General features: G+C 51.3%; 1 protein-coding gene across 2 annotated transcripts in view; it reads right to left on the bottom strand.

Annotated features, from left to right (window-relative positions):
• Positions 1-19,330, bottom strand: part of CLK2 (CDC like kinase 2) — a 51,770-nt gene that overhangs the window by 14,041 nt on the left and 18,399 nt on the right. Inside the window, exons 1-4 of one of the 2 annotated variants that reach the window (XM_066608921.1) lie at positions 1,982-2,121; positions 1,307-1,384; positions 995-1,117; positions 801-921 (exon numbers count right to left, since the gene is read on the bottom strand). In XM_066608921.1, the coding sequence (XP_066465018.1) occupies positions 801-921; positions 995-1,117; positions 1,307-1,384; positions 1,982-2,020 (361 nt within the window). In that variant the 5' untranslated portion in view covers positions 2,021-2,121. Of the gene's footprint in view, positions 1-800; positions 922-994; positions 1,118-1,306; positions 1,385-1,981; positions 2,122-19,330 lie in introns of those variants that run through there. The other variant, XM_066608922.1, reaches the window with a different exon arrangement.

The following is a 19,330-nucleotide window of genomic DNA, read 5'->3' as shown; positions in this document are numbered from 1 at the left end:
CACAGGTAACCACGAGACCAAGTGCGGCCCCCGGGGACGATACTGCCCCGAGCCCCCCGTGACCCAGCATTCCTGCAGCTCTTGAATGCTAGAACTTCCCAGCTCCCTCCCCCGTGACCCAACATCCCTGCCGCTCTCAGTGCTAGAACCCCCCAGCCCCCCCGTGACCCAGCATCCCTGCCGCTCTCAGAGCTAGAACCCGCCAGCCCCCCCGTGACCCAGCATCCCTGCCGCTCTCAGAGCTAGAACCCCCCAGCCCCCCCGTGACCCAGCATCCCTGCCGCTCTCAGAGCTAGAACCCCCCAGCCCCCCCGTGACCCAGCATCCCTGCCGCTCTCAGAGCTAGAACCCCCCAGCCCCCCCGTGACCCAGCATCCCTGCCGCTCTCAGAGCTAGAACCCCCCAGCCCCCCCGTGACCCAGCATCCCTGCCGCTCTCAGAGCTAGAACCTCCCAGCCCCCCCGTGACCCAACATCCCTGCCGCTCTCAGAGCTAGAACCCCCCAGCCCCCCCGCCGCTCTCAGAGCTAGAACCCCCCAGCCCCCCCCGTGACCCAACATCCCTGCCGCTGTCAGAGCTAGAACCCCCCAGCCCCCCGTGACCCAACATCCCTGCCGCTCTCAGAGCTAGAACCCCCCAGCCCCCCGTGACCCAGCATCCCTGCCGCTCTCAGAGCTAGAACCCCCCAGCCCCCCCGTGACCCAACATCCCTGCCGCTCTCAGAGCTAGAACCCCCCAGCCCCCCCGCCGCCCTCAGAGCTAGACCCTCCCCGCACCCCCTGAACCATACGGGAACATACATGCGGCTCCGCCCAGTGCGGCGCTCTGCAGCTCCCGCTCCCTCCGGTCCAGCTCCTCCGCTTTGCGGTTCAGCTCCTCCTGGCGGCGCAGTAACTCTGCGGTCGCTGCGGCCGTCGATTCCTTCAGACACAGAAGAGCGATGAGAAGAAGGGGGAGAGAAGCGGCACAGGAGGACGAGACGGCGGAGGCCTACCTGCGTCCCGTACGAGCCATAGTTCTTGGGTTCAGTGGGACTTGGTTTCTTCCCGGACGGGGTGACGGCGGGCGAGAGAGCAGCAGCAGGTTGGGCGGACGGCTCGTGGTACGGCGGCGGCATCTAGACAGGACACATCACATGACCAACAGTGCAAGAGAAACCTGCGGCACGAGGAAGGGGGAGGGGGCAGCCGGTGTAAAGGGGGGACTGGCGCTGTACCGGGACCACCAACCACTAAAGGGGGCAGCGGGTGAGGCGGGGGGGGGGGGGGGGGGGGTGCCGCTGGACATATGGACCACAGACCCTCACCCCCAAGTTGTCAAAGGGATTGTAGACGTCCAACGTGGCGTACTGACTGCTGGGCCGATGCTCCATCACTGCCGAGTCCTGTGAGACAGAGGGACAGCAAAGTTAGAGACCCTCCCCCGAGCAACCGTCCCACCAGAGGAGAGACCCTCCCCCCGAGCAACCGTCCCACCAGAGGAGAGACCCTCCCCCCGAGCAACCGTCCCACCAGAGGAGAGACCCACCCCCGAGCAACTGTCCCACCAGAGGAGAGACCCTCCCCCGAGCAACCGTCCCACCAGAGGAGAGACCCTCCCCCCGAGCAACCGTCCCACCAGAGGAGAGACCCTCCCCCGAGCAACCGTCCCACCAGAGGAGAGACCCTCCCCCCGAGCAACCGTCCCACCAGAGGAGAGACCCTCCCCCCGAGCAACCGTCCCACCAGAGGAGAGACCCACCCCCGAGCAACTGTCCCACCAGAGGAGAGACACCGCCCCGCCAGAGGACAGACACCCCCCGAGCAACCATCCCGTCAGAGAGACCACCCTCCCGAGTAATAGTCCCTTCAGAGGAGAGAGAGAGAGAGACCCCCGAAGAAATGCCGGGCCAGGAAAGAACCCTCGAGGAACTGCTCCTCTCCCCCCCCCGAGAGACTCGCACAGCTAACAGCGCCCCCTCCCGCTGCTCCGCGCTCACTACCTGGAAGGGGTTATCAGGCTCGCTGAACGGCGCCGCCATGTCTGCAGTCTGCGCTGATTGGACCAGGCGACACCCGGAAGCGGCGCGAACAGCCGGTCACGTGCTGAACCCATGACAGGGGATCAGCTGACCCAGAGGCCGGCGCGTGCCCGATGACGTCACCTTTCCGCATATATATAAATGTCACACAGGAGGGGGGAGAAGAAACCCCAATACCAGGCGGCTCACACCAAATACACAGGAGGGGGAGACACCCGAATACCAGGCGGCTCACACCAAACACACAGGAGGGGGAGACACCCGAATACCAGGCGGCTCACACCAAATACACAGGAGGGGGAGACACCCCAATACCAGGCGGCTCACACCAAATACACAGGAGGGGGAGACACCCCAATACCAGGCGGCTCACACCAAACATACAGGAGGGGGAGGAGACACCCCAATACCAGGCGGCTCACACCAAATACACAGGAGGGGGAGACACCCGAATACCAGGCGGCTCACACCAAACACACAGGAGGGGGAGACACCCGAATACCAGGCGGCTCACACCAAACACACAGGAGGGGGAGACACCCCAATACCAGGCGGCTCACACCAAACACACAGGAGGGGGAGACACCCCAATACCAGGCAGCTCACACCAAACACACAGGAGGGGGAGACACCCCAATACCAGGCGGCTCACACCAAACACACAGGAGGGGGAGACACCCGAATACCAGGCTGCTCACACCAAACACACAGGAGGGGGAGACACCCCAATACCAGGCTGCTCACACCAAACACACAGGAGGGGGAGACACCCGAATACCAGGCGGCTCACACCAAACACACAGGAGGGGGAGACACCCCAATAACAGGCAGCTCACACCAAACACACAGGAGGGGGAGACACCCGAATACCAGGCGGCGCACCCCAAACACACAGGAGGGGGAGACACCCGAATACCAGGCGGCTCACACCAAACACACAGGAGGGGGAGACACCCCAATACCAGGCGGCTCACACCAAACACACAGGAGGGGGAGACACCCCAATACCAGGCGGCTCACACCAAACACACAGGAGGGGGAGACACCCCACTACCAGGCGGCTCACACCAAACACACAGGAGGGGGAGACACCCCAATACCAGGCGGCTCACACCAAATACACAGGAGGGGGAGACACCCCACTACCAGGCGGCTCACACCAAATACACAGGAGGGGGAGACACCCGAATACCAGGCGGCTCACACCAAATACACAGGAGGGGGAGACACCCGAATACCAGGCGGCTCACACCAAACACACAGGAGGGGGAGACACCCCAATACCAGGCGGCTCACACCAAACACACAGGAGGGGGAGACACCCCACTACCAGGCGGCTCACACCAAATACACAGGAGGGGGAGACACCCCACTACCAGGCGGCTCACACCAAATACACAGGAGGGGGAGACACCCGAATACCAGGCGGCTCACACCAAATATACAGGAGGGGAGAAGACACCCCAATAACAGGCAGCACACCCCAAACACACAGGAGGGGGAGACACCCGAATACCAGGCGGCTCACACCAAATACACAGGAGGGGGAGACACCCCAATACCAGGCGGCTCACACCAAACACACAGGAGAGGGGGGACACCCGAATACCAGGCGGCTCACACCAAACACACAGGAGGGGGAGACACCCCAATACCAGGCTGCTCACACCAAATACACAGGAGGGGGAGACACCCCAATACCAGGCAGCGCACCCCAAACACACACAAGGGGGAGAAGACACCCCACTACCAGGCAGCTCACACCAAATATACAGGAGGGGGAGAAGACACCCGAATACCAGGCGGCTCACACCAAACACACAGGAGGGGGAGACACCCCACTACCAGGCGGCTCACACCAAACACACAGGAGGGGGAGACACCCCAATACCAGGCGGCTCACACCAAATACACAGGAGGGGGAGACACCCCACTACCAGGCGGCTCACACCAAATACACAGGAGGGGGAGACACCCGAATACCAGGCGGCTCACACCAAATACACAGGAGGGGGAGACACCCGAATACCAGGCGGCTCACACCAAACACACAGGAGGGGGAGACACCCCAATACCAGGCGGCTCACACCAAACACACAGGAGGGGGAGACACCCCACTACCAGGCGGCTCACACCAAATACACAGGAGGGGGAGACACCCCACTACCAGGCGGCTCACACCAAATACACAGGAGGGGGAGACACCCGAATACCAGGCGGCTCACACCAAATATACAGGAGGGGAGAAGACACCCCAATAACAGGCAGCACACCCCAAACACACAGGAGGGGGAGACACCCGAATACCAGGCGGCTCACACCAAATACACAGGAGGGGGAGACACCCCAATACCAGGCGGCTCACACCAAACACACAGGAGAGGGGGGACACCCGAATACCAGGCGGCTCACACCAAACACACAGGAGGGGGAGACACCCCAATACCAGGCGGCTCACACCAAATACACAGGAGGGGGAGACACCCCAATACCAGGCAGCGCACCCCAAACACACACAAGGGGGAGAAGACACCCCACTACCAGGCAGCTCACACCAAATATACAGGAGGGGGAGAAGACACCCGAATACCAGGCGGCTCACACCAAACACACAGGAGGGGGAGACACCCCACTACCAGGCGGCTCACACCAAACACACAGGAGGGGGAGACACCCCAATACCAGGCGGCTCACACCAAATACACAGGAGGGGGAGACACCCCACTACCAGGCGGCTCACACCAAATACACAGGAGGGGGAGACACCCGAATACCAGGCGGCTCACACCAAATACACAGGAGGGGGAGACACCCGAATACCAGGCGGCTCACACCAAACACACAGGAGGGGGAGACACCCCAATACCAGGCGGCTCACACCAAACACACAGGAGGGGGAGACACCCCACTACCAGGCGGCTCACACCAAATACACAGGAGGGGGAGACACCCCACTACCAGGCGGCTCACACCAAATACACAGGAGGGGGAGACACCCGAATACCAGGCGGCTCACACCAAATATACAGGAGGGGAGAAGACACCCCAATAACAGGCAGCACACCCCAAACACACAGGAGGGGGAGACACCCGAATACCAGGCGGCTCACACCAAATACACAGGAGGGGGAGACACCCCAATACCAGGCGGCTCACACCAAACACACAGGAGAGGGGGGACACCCGAATACCAGGCGGCTCACACCAAACACACAGGAGGGGGAGACACCCCAATACCAGGCTGCTCACACCAAATACACAGGAGGGGGAGACACCCCAATACCAGGCAGCGCACCCCAAACACACACAAGGGGGAGAAGACACCCCACTACCAGGCAGCTCACACCAAATATACAGGAGGGGGAGAAGACACCCGAATACCAGGCGGCTCACACCAAACACACAGGAGGGGGAGACACCCGAATACCAGGCGTCTCACACCAAACACACAGGAGGGGAGACACCCGAATACCAGGCGGCGCACCCCAAACACACAGGAGGGGGAGACACCCCAATACCAGGCAGCGCACACCAAATATACAGGAGGGGGAGAAGACACCCCAATACCAGGCAGCGCACCCCAAATACACAGGAGGGGGGGACACCCGAATACCAGGCAGCGCACGCCTACAAGTCAACGCACCCCAAACACACAGGAGGGGGAGAAGACACCCCAATAACAGGCAGCGCACCCCAAACACACAGGTGGGGGAGAAGACACCCCAATAACAGGCAGTGCACCCCAAACACAGGAGGGGGTGAAGACACCCCAATAACAGGCAGCACACTCCAAACACACGTGGGGGAGAAGACACCCCAATAACAGGCAGTGCACCCCAAACACACAGGAGGCGGAGAAGATACCCCAATAACAGACAGAGCACCCCAAATACACAGGAGGGGGAGAAGACACCCCAATAACAGGCAGCGCACCCCTAACACACAGGAGGGGGAGAAAATATCCCAATAACAGGCAGCGCACCCCTAACACACAGGAGGGGGTGAAGGCACCCCAATAACAGGCAGCACACTCCAAGCACACAGAAGGGGGAGAAGATACCCCAATAACAGGCAGCGCACCCCAAACACACAGGAGGTGGAGAATATACCCTAATAACAGGTAGCGCACCCTAAACACACAGGAGGGGGAGAAGACACCGTAATACCAAGCAGCGCACCGCAAATGCACAGGAGGGGGAAAAGACACCCCAGTACCAGGAGGATACCCCAACATTGGCCACATCACCCTAAAACCACATAGAAATGGAGAAGGACTCCCCAGCACCCAACACCACACCTCAAAATCATGCAGGTGATGTTCGGACCCCAACACCAGGCAGTACACCCCGAAATCACACAGGAGGCAGAGATCAGAAAATCTATTTATATGACATCTTACAAAGCATAACACTTGAGAGTCTGGCCCACAAGACCTTACAATCTAGAGGAACCAGGAGCAGGATGAGCAGTGCTGGTAGAGCCAAGAGGAGCAGGGTGAGTAGTGCTAGACGTTTCTTCCAGATAGAGGAACCAGGAGGAACAGATTGAGCAGTGCTAGAAGCACCAGGAGGATCAGGATAAACAGTGCTGGAAGAGCCAAGAGGAGCAGGGTGACAGTACTGGAGGTTCCTCCCAGATAGAGGAATCGGGAGGAACAGGACGAGAATTGCTAGAACAGTCAAGAGGAGCAGGGTGGCACAGTGCTGGAGGTCCCTCCCAGATAGAGGAACCAGGAGAATCAGGACGAGCATTGCTGGAAGAGTCAAGAGGAGCAGTACTGCAGGTCTCTCCCAGGTAGAGGAACCAGGAGCATCAGGTTGAACAGTGATAGAAGAGCCAAGAGAAGCACATTGACCAGTACTGGAGACCCCTTCTAGATAGAGGGACCAAGAGAAGCACTACTGGAAGAGCCAAGAAAAGCAAGGTGACAGTGAAGTCCCTTGCAGAGGAATCAGGAGTAGGATGAGTGGAGCTGGTAGAGACAATAGGAGCAAGGTGACAATGAGGTCCCTCCCAAATAGAAGAACCAAGAGGAGCAGGGTGAACAGTGCTGGAGGAGCAGGGTGAGCAGTGTTGAGGAACTAGGAGGAGCAGAGTGAGCAGTGCTGGAGGAACTAGGAGGAGCAGAGTGAGCAGTGCTGGAGGAACTAGGAGGAGCAGGGTGAGCAGTGCTGGAGGAACTAAGAGGAGCAGGGTGAGCAGTACTGGAGGATCTAGAAGGAACAGAGTGAGCAGTGCTGGAGGAACCAGGAGGAGCAGGGTGATCATGCTGGAGGAACTAGGAGGAGCAGGGTGAGCAGTGCTGGAAGAACCAGGAGGAGCTGGGTGAGCAATGCTAGAGGAACTAGGAGGAGCTGGGTGATCAGTGCTGGTGGAACCAGGAGAAGCAGGGTAAGCAGGGCTGGAGGAACTAGGAGGAGCAGGGTGAGCAGGGCTGGAGGAACCAGAAAGAGTTGGGTGATCAGTGCTGGTGGAGTCAGGAGGAGCAGTGCTGGAGGAACCAGGAGGAGCTAGCTGAGCAGTGCTAGAGGAACTAGGAGGAGCTGGGTGAGCAATGCTAGAGGAACTAGGAGGAGCAGGGTGTGCAGTGCTGGTGGAACTAGGAGGAGCAGGGTGAGCAGTGCTGGAGGAACCATGAGGAGCTAGGTGAGCAGTGCTAGAGGAACTAGGAGGAGCAGGGTGAGCAGTGCTGGAGGAACTAGAAGGAGCTGGGTGAGCAGTGCTGGAGGAACTAGAAGGAGCTGGGTGAGCAGAGCAGGGTGAGCAGTGCTAGGGGAACTAGCAGGAGCAGTGTGAGCAGTGGTGGAGGAACTAGGAGGAGCAGGGTGAGCAGTGCTGGAGGAACTAGAGCAGTGCTGGAACTTTGGATAGCTCCGGTGCTATGGCATTTAATGCCTCTCCAGTAGAATGTGATTATCCATCTTGTGGCGTTTATATCAGTCATTTTCTCCAGCAGTGTTATATTCAGGGACTGGTCACATGACAAGGCAGCGGGTCCCCGACTGGAGTGGCCCCACTGTACTATGAGTGCTTATCCTCATGTGTGTTAGAAGATCAGCAGCGGAGAAGTCCTGCGAGTCCGTCTGGTCCTGTCCCACGAGTGCTCGCAGATCCCGAGAGAGGTGAACATTGCCTCTTGCTGCTCTCACCTGCTGCTGGTCCTGGGCGTTCTGCCAGAGGAGACAAAAGAGGTAAGAGTCTGATCATTGCCCCTTGTGGCCCTCACCGTGCCCCCAGCACACACTTACTCTAGTAAGATTATACTTCTCCCGGATTTGCTCCCTCATCATCGCCCTCTCTGCCTTCTGCTGCGCGTATAATGAGTGCCTCCTCGTCCTGCTCAAGACAAAATGGCAAACACTGTGAGCACCTGTAAAGGTAATCACTGACTAATATACACCTGATTGTAGTCATAGGGCTGTGGAGAATTACTCCATCACTCATCTGTATACTTGACTGTATATACTACCTCCTACATAATACATCTCACTGGTCATCATATAACTCCCAGTAGATAATAAACCTAATTGTATTATATATCTAACTGTATATTATATACCTCCTCGTACATAATACACCTTACTGGTCATTATATACCTCTCCATAGATAATAAATCTAATTGTATTAAATATATGACTGTATATTATATACCTCCCTCCTCGTACGTAATACACTCCTCACTGGTTATTATATACCTCCCCGTACATTATACACCTGTGGGATGTGGTGGTGCCCCCACTGTACCCCTGGCTCACGTGTCTGGTGGTAGAGGTCTACAGTGCGACCCCTCTGAGCTCCGTCTTTCCCTTATGGCCATTCTCGGCTCCGGCTGGGACCACAGTTCCTGAGGGGCCCCTCCAGATGTGCAGCATGATATACTTTTCACTGGTCCGCCAAACAGTGTCTTGACAACAAAGGCCATAATTAAAGATGTCGCAGGACGCAGATCATCAGGGGCTTTGAATACATAACCTAAAACAAGACACCATGATGAGTGGGGGGTAAGGATGATTGGAGAGCTGATGACATCATGATGAGCGGGGGAAGGGGGGGGATTTTTAGAGAGCCGATGACATCATCATCATGAGGGGGAGGGATGATTAGAGAGCTGATGACATCAGGATGAGTGGGGTTGGGGGGGCAATGAGCAGAGCGCTAACAACATTGTGAAGGGGGGGAGTAATGAGCTGAGAGAGTTGATGATATCATGAGGGGGAGGAGTTGTCAGGAAGATGATGTATGATTATTTAGATTTTATCCAGCCATTTTAATTACAATTTTGAGTCTCTGACCAGAATATACTGAACTAACATTGTTCTGGACGGAGAGCCAAGTAAGTAAGTTTGGGTCTAAACCGATTAAATCTGTATATCAAAAGAGAGAAGTCAACATGATGGACTTTTAAAATGTATCGTTTTTTTTCTAGCAACATCGCATGAGTGAAAACATTGCAAATTTGAAGGAAACCATTGAAAATCATTCATTTCGGAATTCTGCTTTTTTACTCACATTTGCAAAAATTGCGCGATTTTATCGCAAGTGTGAAGGCGCTCATGTCCACACGCGGGTCAGATTCCGGATGCAGGAGCTCATGTCCACACGCGGGCGGATTCCGGATGCTGAAGCCCGCAGGGGAATCCGACCCTGCCCGTGGCTGAGGACCCTGCTTACCTGTCCGGGTCTTCTTTTTTCTCTACTGCGGATGTCTGCGGAAGCGTCTGCCGGTGCACATGCACAGAAGAGTGGGGTTTTTTTAAACTTCTGCTTTCCCGCAGAATCAACGGCTCGTCCAGGGTGTCAATTGCGGACAGGTTGAAGATCGGCCAGCATCCATTGACTTCAATGGAAGCTGTCTGTGTGGGAACCGTACTGAAATGGAGCATGCTGCGATTTGATTTCCGCACCCAAAGGTCAGCAAATCAAATCCGCATGCTTTAATTCAGTTGTGGACGCCCATGGGTGGATTAAATTGCGGATCATGCACGTGGATGCCACGCGCCGATTCCGCAATTCAAATTCACCCGTAGACATTGGGCATTAGAAGGCTTTAGAATGAGAACATGTGGTCTCCTGTATTAGAATAATCATAGACTAGTAGAGTTGGAAGGGACCTCCAGGGTCATCGGGTCCATCCCCCTGCTCAGTGCAGGATTCACTAAATCATTGCAGACAGATATTTGTCCAGCCTTTGTTTGAGCACTTCCATTGAAGGAGAACTCACCACCTCCTGTGGTAACCTGTTCCACTCATTGATCAACCTCACTGTCAGAAAGTTTTTTCTAATATCTAATCTGTGTCTCCTCCCTTTCAATTTCATCCCATTGCTTCTAGTCTTTCCTTGTGCAAATGAGAATAGGGCTGATCCCTCTGCACTGTGACAGCCCTTCAGATATTTGTAGACAGCTATTAAGTCTCCTCTCAGCCTTCCTTTTTGCAAGCTAAACATTCCCAGATCCTTTAACCGTTCCTCATAGGACATGATTTGCAGACCGCTCACCATCTTGGTAACTCTTCTCTGAACTTGCTCCTGTTTGTCTATGTCTTTTTTTTAAAGTGGGGTACCCAGAACTGGATACAGTAATCCAGATGAGGTCTGACTAAGGAAGAGTAGAGGGGGATTATTACCTCACGTGATCTAGACTCTATGCTTCTCTTAATACATCCCAGAATTGTGTTTGCCTTTTTGGCTGCTGCATCACATTGTTGACTCATGTTCAGTCTATGATCTATTAGTATACCCAAGTCTTTTTCACATGTGCTGATGCTTAGCCCAATTCCTTCCATTCTGTATTTGTTTTTTTCATTTTTCTTGCCCAGATGTAAGACTTTGCATTTCTCCTTGTTAAATACCATTCTGTTTATCACCGCCCACTGTTCAAGCTTTTCTAGATCTTTTTGAATACTCTCTCTTCCCTAGTGTTAGCTATCCCTCCTACCTTTGTGTCATCTGCAAATTTGATCAGTTTCCCATGAATTCCGTCCTCCAGATCATTAATAAAATGTTGAACACTGGGCCTAGGACAGAGCCTTGTGGTACCCCACTTGATACATTTTTCCACTAGGATGTGTCCCACTTGGCCAGTTCTGAATCCACCTAACAGTTGCCTTGTCAATCCCATATTTGGTCATTTTTTTCCATAAGTATGGTATGAGATACTTTGTCAAACGCTTTACTAAAGTCAGGATATACTATATCCACTGGAACTTTCAGATCAAACCAGTCGGTGATTCTGTCATAGAAGGAAATTAGATTTGTCTGGCATGACTTGTTTGTTACAAACCCATGCTGGCTCTGGTTAATTACTGCATTTTTATCCAAGTATTTGCATACATGTAATTTGTTCAAAAATCTTTCCCGGTATAGAAGTCAGGCTCACAGGCCTGTAGTTTCCTGGATCCACCTTCTTCCCTTTTTTGAAGATAGGGACAACTTTTCCTATTTTCCAATCTTCTGGGACTTCGGTTCTCCAGGAATTTTCAAAGATTATGGCGAGTGGTTTAGCAATTACCTCCGCTGCTTCCTTTAGTATTTTAGGATGTAGTTCTTCTGGACCTTGAGACTTGGGAGCTGGCTTACATTGGAACACATAATCCCTTGAATATATATTTTCTTCATAATGATTTTACGTGCGATTTGAGCCCACACACAAGTAGTTTCGGACGTATCTGGTCTGAGATATGCAATTCTTTGTTCCTCAGCATCGTGCAAATATAGGAGTCCCTGCATCTTATTTGCAGTGATTCGACATTTCACAAAATATCCTTATCAGCGGGGTGCGACGTACAGATCTTTCATAATTTCTAAATTACATTTTTTCTTTGTCTTGAGGGCCCATCCTTTCGTTAACTTTGCCTCCAAAAGTTATGAGGTCTGGTGACAACCATTTGGACCCGTGGGGGGGGGGGGGGGGGGGGGGCTACCAGGGTGTGAAGCCTGTTTCCTCTCCTTATCTCCTAGTGTAAACATTTTCTGGCTTCAGCAGGGCTATAGGACATCAGAGACCCCCTGGGGGATGTGACAGGCTCTTTGAAGCCTGCTGCTCAAAGTTTCCTACAGCACTCATGTGAGGGTATATGTATATATTGCCATATGTTTTTTTATGCTTTTATACTTGTATGCAAGTTCTTTGCAATGCTATAATGCAAAAAACTTAATATGTAGCCTTAAAAATCATATCAGATATGCCAAGGCTTTGCAAGGCAGAGAGAGTTGTGTCCAGGGACTGGGTGAAGGTGAAGGAGGACTGGATGCACAGACCGCGTGCTTGGCTGTTTTCCCATATCAAGATAACGACTGTTTAACTACGTATATGACTAATACTGCCTCAGGCGGAACTGCAGACATCACATATATGGTTATGCGGTGGATTTGAGCCAATAAGACAGTTACACACTTCTAATGACGTGATAAGGGGTATAAAGCCTCATGTAATCTATAATAAAGTGCGCAGTTATTTCCCCGTGTGAGGAACTATACCAGACCTCTGTGGGTGGTGACCCGGCAACGGGGCATTGGGGTGGGCCTGATTGGTGCTGTACACAGAATTTCCCTGACACTCAGCTTTCATATATGCGGAAAGGCCTCTAACTCTTCTCTCTACAAATTATAGAAAATGACTGACAGACTACAACCTCCACATCACAATACATATCTATCAATCTCATATCTTTATCTAACTCTCTTGTATCTATCTACCTGTCTATCATTTTATCTAGTAAGGGTAAATTCAAGGGGGAAGGATGTCACTCCACGTTCCTAATGTTCTGAATGTCAGCTGATTGATACTGGACAGCTGGGGGGGCACTTTATTAATCTCTTTATACCACAGTCCCAATTTCTCAAGTCAAGTTGGAAGTTTTGAAGACAGAATGAGAAGGTGTCATATCTGTTGAACCCCTAGAAGTGAGGGGAACCTTTGGTGATGAGATGAAGACATGTCATATCTGTTGAATCCGTAGAAGTGAGGGGAACCTTTGGTGACAAGATGAAGACATCATATCTGTTGAACCCCTAGAAGTGGGGGAAACCTTTGGTGATGGGATGAAGATGTGTCATATCTATGGAACCCCTAGAAGTGAGGAAAACCTTTGGTGACGGGATGAAGACGTGTCATATCTCTGGAACCTCTAAAAGTGAGGGGAACCTTTGGTGACAGGATAAAGACGTGTCAGATCTGTGGAACCCCTAGAAGTGAGAGGAACCTTTGGTAAGAGGATGAGGATGTGTCATTTCTGTGGAACCCCTAGAATTGAGGGGAACCTTTGGTGACAGATGAGGAGGTGTCACATCTGTGGAACCTCTAGAAGTGAGGAGAACCTTTAGTGACGGGATGAAGACATATCATATCTGTTGAACTCCTAGAAGTGAGGGGAACTTTTCGTGATGGGATGAAGACATGTCATATCTGTGGAACCCCTGGAAGTGAGGGGAATCTTTGGTGATGGGATGAGGAGGTATCATATTTATGGAATGCCTAATAGTGAGGGGAACCTTTGGTGACGGGATGAAGACGTATCATATCTGTGGAACCCCTAGATGTGAGGGGAACTTTTGATGAAGGGATGAAGACATGTCATATCTGTGGAACCCCTAGAAGTGAGGGGAACCCTTGGTGACGGCATGAGGAGGTGTCATAGCTGTGGAACCCCTAGAAGTGAGGGAAACCTTTGGTGACGGGATGAGGAGGTGTCATATCTGATGAGGGGGACCATGTTAGTGAAAGTGAGTATGACTACATTTCGTATCTATCTCTGTATGCTTCTTCCATTTTGCATGTTTCTGTCTCTGTCATATTCTTGTACATTTTTCCTTTAACAAGCAACAATTGCAGAAATGTGCTAAAGAATGAAAAGGACCTTGATGGCTTAGAACTTTCCAAAGAAGAGACTGAGAAAGCAGACTCAGTGGCCCGGGGTCGACGCGGCCTGTTCTCATTAGTTCCTATTATTATTTCCATTTTATTGTTATACATTCCTGTACCCTTGTTCTAAGAAGTCTGTTGTTACATCCATCCCTCCTTCCACGCTCAAAGCACGAACCCATCATACCCACACGCATAGCCAGATAGAATTACAAGGGTTCATACAGGTTTTCCCAAAAAAAATTTCCATAACTTTTCCATGGCAATATCTTGATTTTCAAAGACACTCGAGAAACTCGAAATACACGGAATCAAAGGCTTAGGACTCCTTTACACTGGCAATCGTGATATCGCTGCATAAAAAATGATTTTTGAGCATCAGGACTACTTTTTCTTGCAAAAACATGGCTGCCACGTGCGATTTGGTTTCATAGGTTTGCGCTTTCACTCACTCTCGCATCGCTCAAAAAATGCATAATTTTCTTGCAAGTGTAAAGGCACCCTTTTTGTTTTTGTTTTTTTTTTATATACAAAAATAATAAAAGTGACACCGTCCTAAGTCGAGCTATTTCCAGTTAAATATTTTTTTTTTTATAAAAAATCACCAACCATGAGAGGCCGGTTGAAAACAAAAACTTCAAAATCCGAAATATTTTTTGTATTTTTAGGACTGTATTGAGGTTCTTGTGTGTTTTTAGTTTTGTTTTTCTTTATTCCTTTGGCCTATAGTGGTGAACACCATACTGGATCGTAATGAAATAAAGAAATTATTTTGGACAAACATAACTAAAACACACAAGAATTTCCGAAATTATTATTATTAGGCCGCCTGCAGACGGCCGCGTCAAATCCGGCTGCAAGAATTCTCGCAGCAGGACCCGGCCCGAGCGTCTGCAGAGAGCAGCGTGACACTCACCTGCTCCTGCGGCCCCGGCTCTTTCATGTGCCGGCTGCCGGGCAGCCAGGGCATGTGCAGAGTGGGGCCGGCGACCGGTGAGTGACGTTTCTGTGCGGGGCTCGTAGCCCCACACAGAATTAGAGCATGCCGCGGTGTGTTTGCTGCGCAGGATTTTGCGCAAACCGCGGCCGTCTGCATAGGATTGCGTTTGTTAACGCAATCCTATGGCAGCTTCCAGGGACGGAAATTCCGCGGGAAATCCCGCCGCGGAATTCCCGCTCATGTGCAGGCGCCCTTACCCAGAAAAAATTCCATGCCAAAAATCCACGACAAATAAGAAAATTCCATGACATTTCCAGGTATTCTATGACTTTCATCAAATTCCAGGTATTCCAGATTTTGCATGACGCATATGAACTCTGATTACTATAATAAGTACGAGGTATTAGTTTGTGGATTGGCCAAGTCACTTAAGACCGCTTCAAGGGTCCTCGTTGTCTCATGGGTCCCTACTCTAACGAGACAACTACACCCAGGAAACCTGCCTGCAAGCAGGGCAATCGCCCTGATAGGAACGGGCCCACACTGAATCCTAAGTATCTAAGTCGCCCAGAGATGATAAACAATCCACAGCAGGACAGGATGCAGTTCACACCTACACACCAGGAATTGCATGCAACCCAGAACAGGACAGTTCACATCACATGTCTGAACACCTGCACAGACACAGAACACGTCGTTGTTCACGGCACAGAACAGGATTCCACTCAGATCTCACATGCATACAGATATCAAACCATAGCTAGTGCAAGTGTCCTCACACCAACGGAAAAGAGAGTCAGTCATCGTGCTGACATACAGGGAACAGGGTCAGGAATCACCCATCTGACCATATGAGACATCAGATGTCTGGAGGCCGTACCTGTAAAAGAGGAAGGTAGAGGGGGTCTGCAAGATACAGACGGGGACAACAGGTGTCCAGACCGTCTTCAGGGAAGGTGAGAGAAACACTTCACACTGATATAACACCAAGTTCTGAGTGAAGGTATACCAGCTTCCTTATGCAGAGGAACTGGTATGTATATGTAGCAGACCAGTAGAGATTGGCTGGCTGGAGAAATCCGCAACTAGCCAGCAAAATTATTCCATCACCTCAGTTTATGTGGTATGCAAGTTATTCCGAGCTTAGCTATAAACAAACTATTTTGAAAACCCAAAGACATGCCTTTGAAAGCAGATCTTTAAGCTTTCACTAACAATTTAGCACCCAACCTGGGGCATTGGGTCTGACGCCAGACCACAGTGAAGAATTCAGTGACTTTCACTTCCCCGGGAAACACAGACAGAGCGCCCTCTACAAATGAAAAGTGAGAAACTTTATTTCTTACAAATGATCTGATTTTCCCTAAGGCTGTGATTGCCCATCTGCGCTGAAGACTGAGGGCATTTTACTATCATGCTTTCATCCGTTTCTAAGAACCTGACAGACGGTATGTTTTTGGGAAAGAACGTGAATTGCGTCCAGACTTTTGTGAGGCGAGTGCTGTGAACATGCATTATTGCCCTGAGATAAGATTGAGTGAATGAATAGCAAAGTTGAAAGGGATTGAAAGGAAGAGTTAGTTAGGAATGCATGGTTCTCCTTTCTTCTTTCCCCTCTGACTGACAATCCAGAGAAGATAGTAGACTAAATAATACATAGTGACTATTGTCAATTTACGGACAATTTAGAACCTATTTTCTTGTGTTTCATCGCAGTTGTCTGTGATCCAAACCCTCTTCTTAAGGCAATTTACACAGCACCATGGAGAGCAAACACAGCATGCGTTCTGTTTTATATTCTCTCTGGCTTAAAGATGGATTTTATGCTCACCTAAAAATCATTGTTCAGCCAAAGAATCAAAAATAGGAGCATTTACACACAACTATTATCGCTCAAACAATGGCTTTTAAGTGAATTTTGAGTGATAATCGTTGTGTGTAAACAGGCCTTTACTGCGTTAGACAGGGAATATTTTAATGTGACATATACACATTAAAGGGGTTGTCTCACGAAAGCAAGTGGGGTTCAGCACTTCTGTATGGCCATATTAATGCACTTTGTAATATACATTGTGCATTAAATATGAGCCATACAGACGTTATTCACTTACCTGCTCCGTTGCTGGCGTCCCCGTCTCCATGGCTCCGTCTAATTTCGGGGTCTTCTTGCTTTTTTTTAGACGCGCTTGCGCAGAAGGGTCTTCTCCTTCTCGTCAGTCCGGGCACGAGCGGCGTTCTGGCTCCGCCCCCTTCGACGAGTCATCGTGTAGCTCCACCTCGTCACGTGTGCCGATTCCAGCCAATCAGGATGCTGGAATCGGCAATGGACCGCACAGAGCCCACGGTGCACCATGGGAGAAGACCCGCGGTGCATCGTGGGTGAAGATCCTGGTGGCCATCTTGGATAAGGAAGAAGTAGGAAGAAGGAAGAAGTCACAGAGCGGGGATTCGGGTAAGTAATATATATTTTTTTATTTAAACACATCCCTTGGGTTTGTCCTGCGCCGAACAGGGGGCCTATGCAAAAAACAAAAACGTTTCGGCGCAAGACAACCCCTTTAAGGTGAAGTGTTTGTTTGTTTTTCCTGCCCTACCGGGTGTGGCTTCCAGTTGACTGCTGAATTGTCAGTAATCGAAGTGGTCTACTGTTTATTACTGCCAGGTGTGTAGTGTAGTGTAGTGTAGTTCCCCCAGGTGTACTATTGGGAGAGTAAAATGTGACTGTTATCAGTAAGAGAAATCAAGTAATCTTGTAGATATACAGATAGTCCCCGACTTGCGAACATTCGAGTTACGAATTTCGCTAGATACGAACTATCTGTTTTGCACAGTATGATGTAATGCTATGGCATTACATCATACTGTGCAGGGACCGGGCAGGCTTCTATCAAGCCTGATAGAAGCCTGTCCGGTCAGATCGCGGTTGCGGGGCAGCCGGGGACCTCCTGAAGGGCACTAGGGCTGTCTATGCAGAGCGCCTAGCAAGCCGTGCGCTTGATAGGCACTCTGCATAGGCAGCCCTGGGGCCTTTCAGGAGGTCCCCGGCTGCCTAGCAACCACACAGCGTCCCGCGATCTCATCGTGGGACGCTGTACGGGCCCCCTGAACGTCGGGTGCAGGCTGTTTCTTACAGCAGGCACCCGGCGGCAGCAGTTCCGACGAGCCGCGCCGCTCGTCAGAACTGTTAACACTTTAAATACCGCTGTCAGAGCGGTATTTAAAGTGTTAACAGTTAGGACAAGCGGCGCAGCTCGTCGGAACTGCTGCCGCCGGGTGCCCGCTGTAAGAACAGCCGGCACCCGACGTTGTATGGAGTGGGATCCACCTGCGATCCCACTCCATACTACCATTTGTTCGACTTGCGAACAAAACGGACTTGCGAACGGGCTCCCGGAACGGAACCTGTTCGCAAGTCGGGAACTACCTGTACCTTTTAATGGCTTACAAAAATACATGATGTTATAGCAAGCTTTCGGACCTGTGCATGGTCCTTCTTCAGGAATAAATCTACAGACATATTTAATAAATACACATGATCACATGGGAGGACACGAACATGGTGAACTTAATTTGCACTGAATAAACACCAGAGACAGAGGGTGAGAGGTTACGTTCACACAACGGATTTTAGGAGCAATTGGAATATGTGGCATTGAAACTAGCAGGGAATTTCAAAAATGTTTAAACTCCCATTTCTAAAGAGGATATCAACTATGACTGCAGAATTGTCATGCATAAGATTGTGACACAATTCCTAGTCAGCAGCACTGCAGATGGGCTGCAGACTTTCCACTTCTCGCTAGAGATGAGCGAGCGTACTCGGAAAAGCACTACTCGCTCGAGTAATTTGCTTTATCCGAGTATCGCTGTGCTCGTCCCTGAAGATTCGGGTGCCGCTGCGGCTGACAGGTGAGTCGCAGCGGGGAGCAGGGGAGAGCGGGCGGGAGAGAGGGAGAGAAAGATCTTACCTCCGTTCCTCCCCGCTCTCCCCTGCAGCTCCCCGCTCCGTGCCGGCACCCGAATCTTCAGGGACGAGCACAGCGATACTCGGATAAAGCACATTACTCGAGCGAGTAATGCTTTTCCGAGTACGCTCGCTCATCTCTACTTCTCGTCTGACGGTACTGTAACCCTCGGTTCTGAGGTGGGTGAACAGTTAATTTGTTTGTTAGAAGTGGGTATGGCCCATATGGGATGCTATTGTGAGCAGATAAGAGGATGCATCAAGGGGATCTTAAAAAAAAAAAAAAGAGTCAGAGTCATCTCATGGGTAACTAGAAGTATGTGACATGTTTAATGGAAGCCATTGCAGTGCCTATGGAGGTTGTGATCTACTTACACAGACCATTGGAAGTTCTTTGGCTGTGGCCTCTAAGTTCTGCATTGTTGGACATTTTTGGAAAGCCATATAACATTCATTTTATAGGAGTATAGATCATTCCAGAAAAAGAGGAGCCCACAGTATTTGGGTGATGCGCATCTTGACTAATACCATTGTAGTTATGCCT

Source organism: Eleutherodactylus coqui, chromosome 6, assembly GCF_035609145.1.
Source record: "Eleutherodactylus coqui strain aEleCoq1 chromosome 6, aEleCoq1.hap1, whole genome shotgun sequence".
In the NCBI taxonomy this organism is placed as follows: Eukaryota; Metazoa; Chordata; class Amphibia; order Anura; family Eleutherodactylidae; genus Eleutherodactylus; species Eleutherodactylus coqui.
Note: the sequence above shows the minus strand (reverse complement) of the source record. Positions and strands in the feature narration are given on the sequence as shown.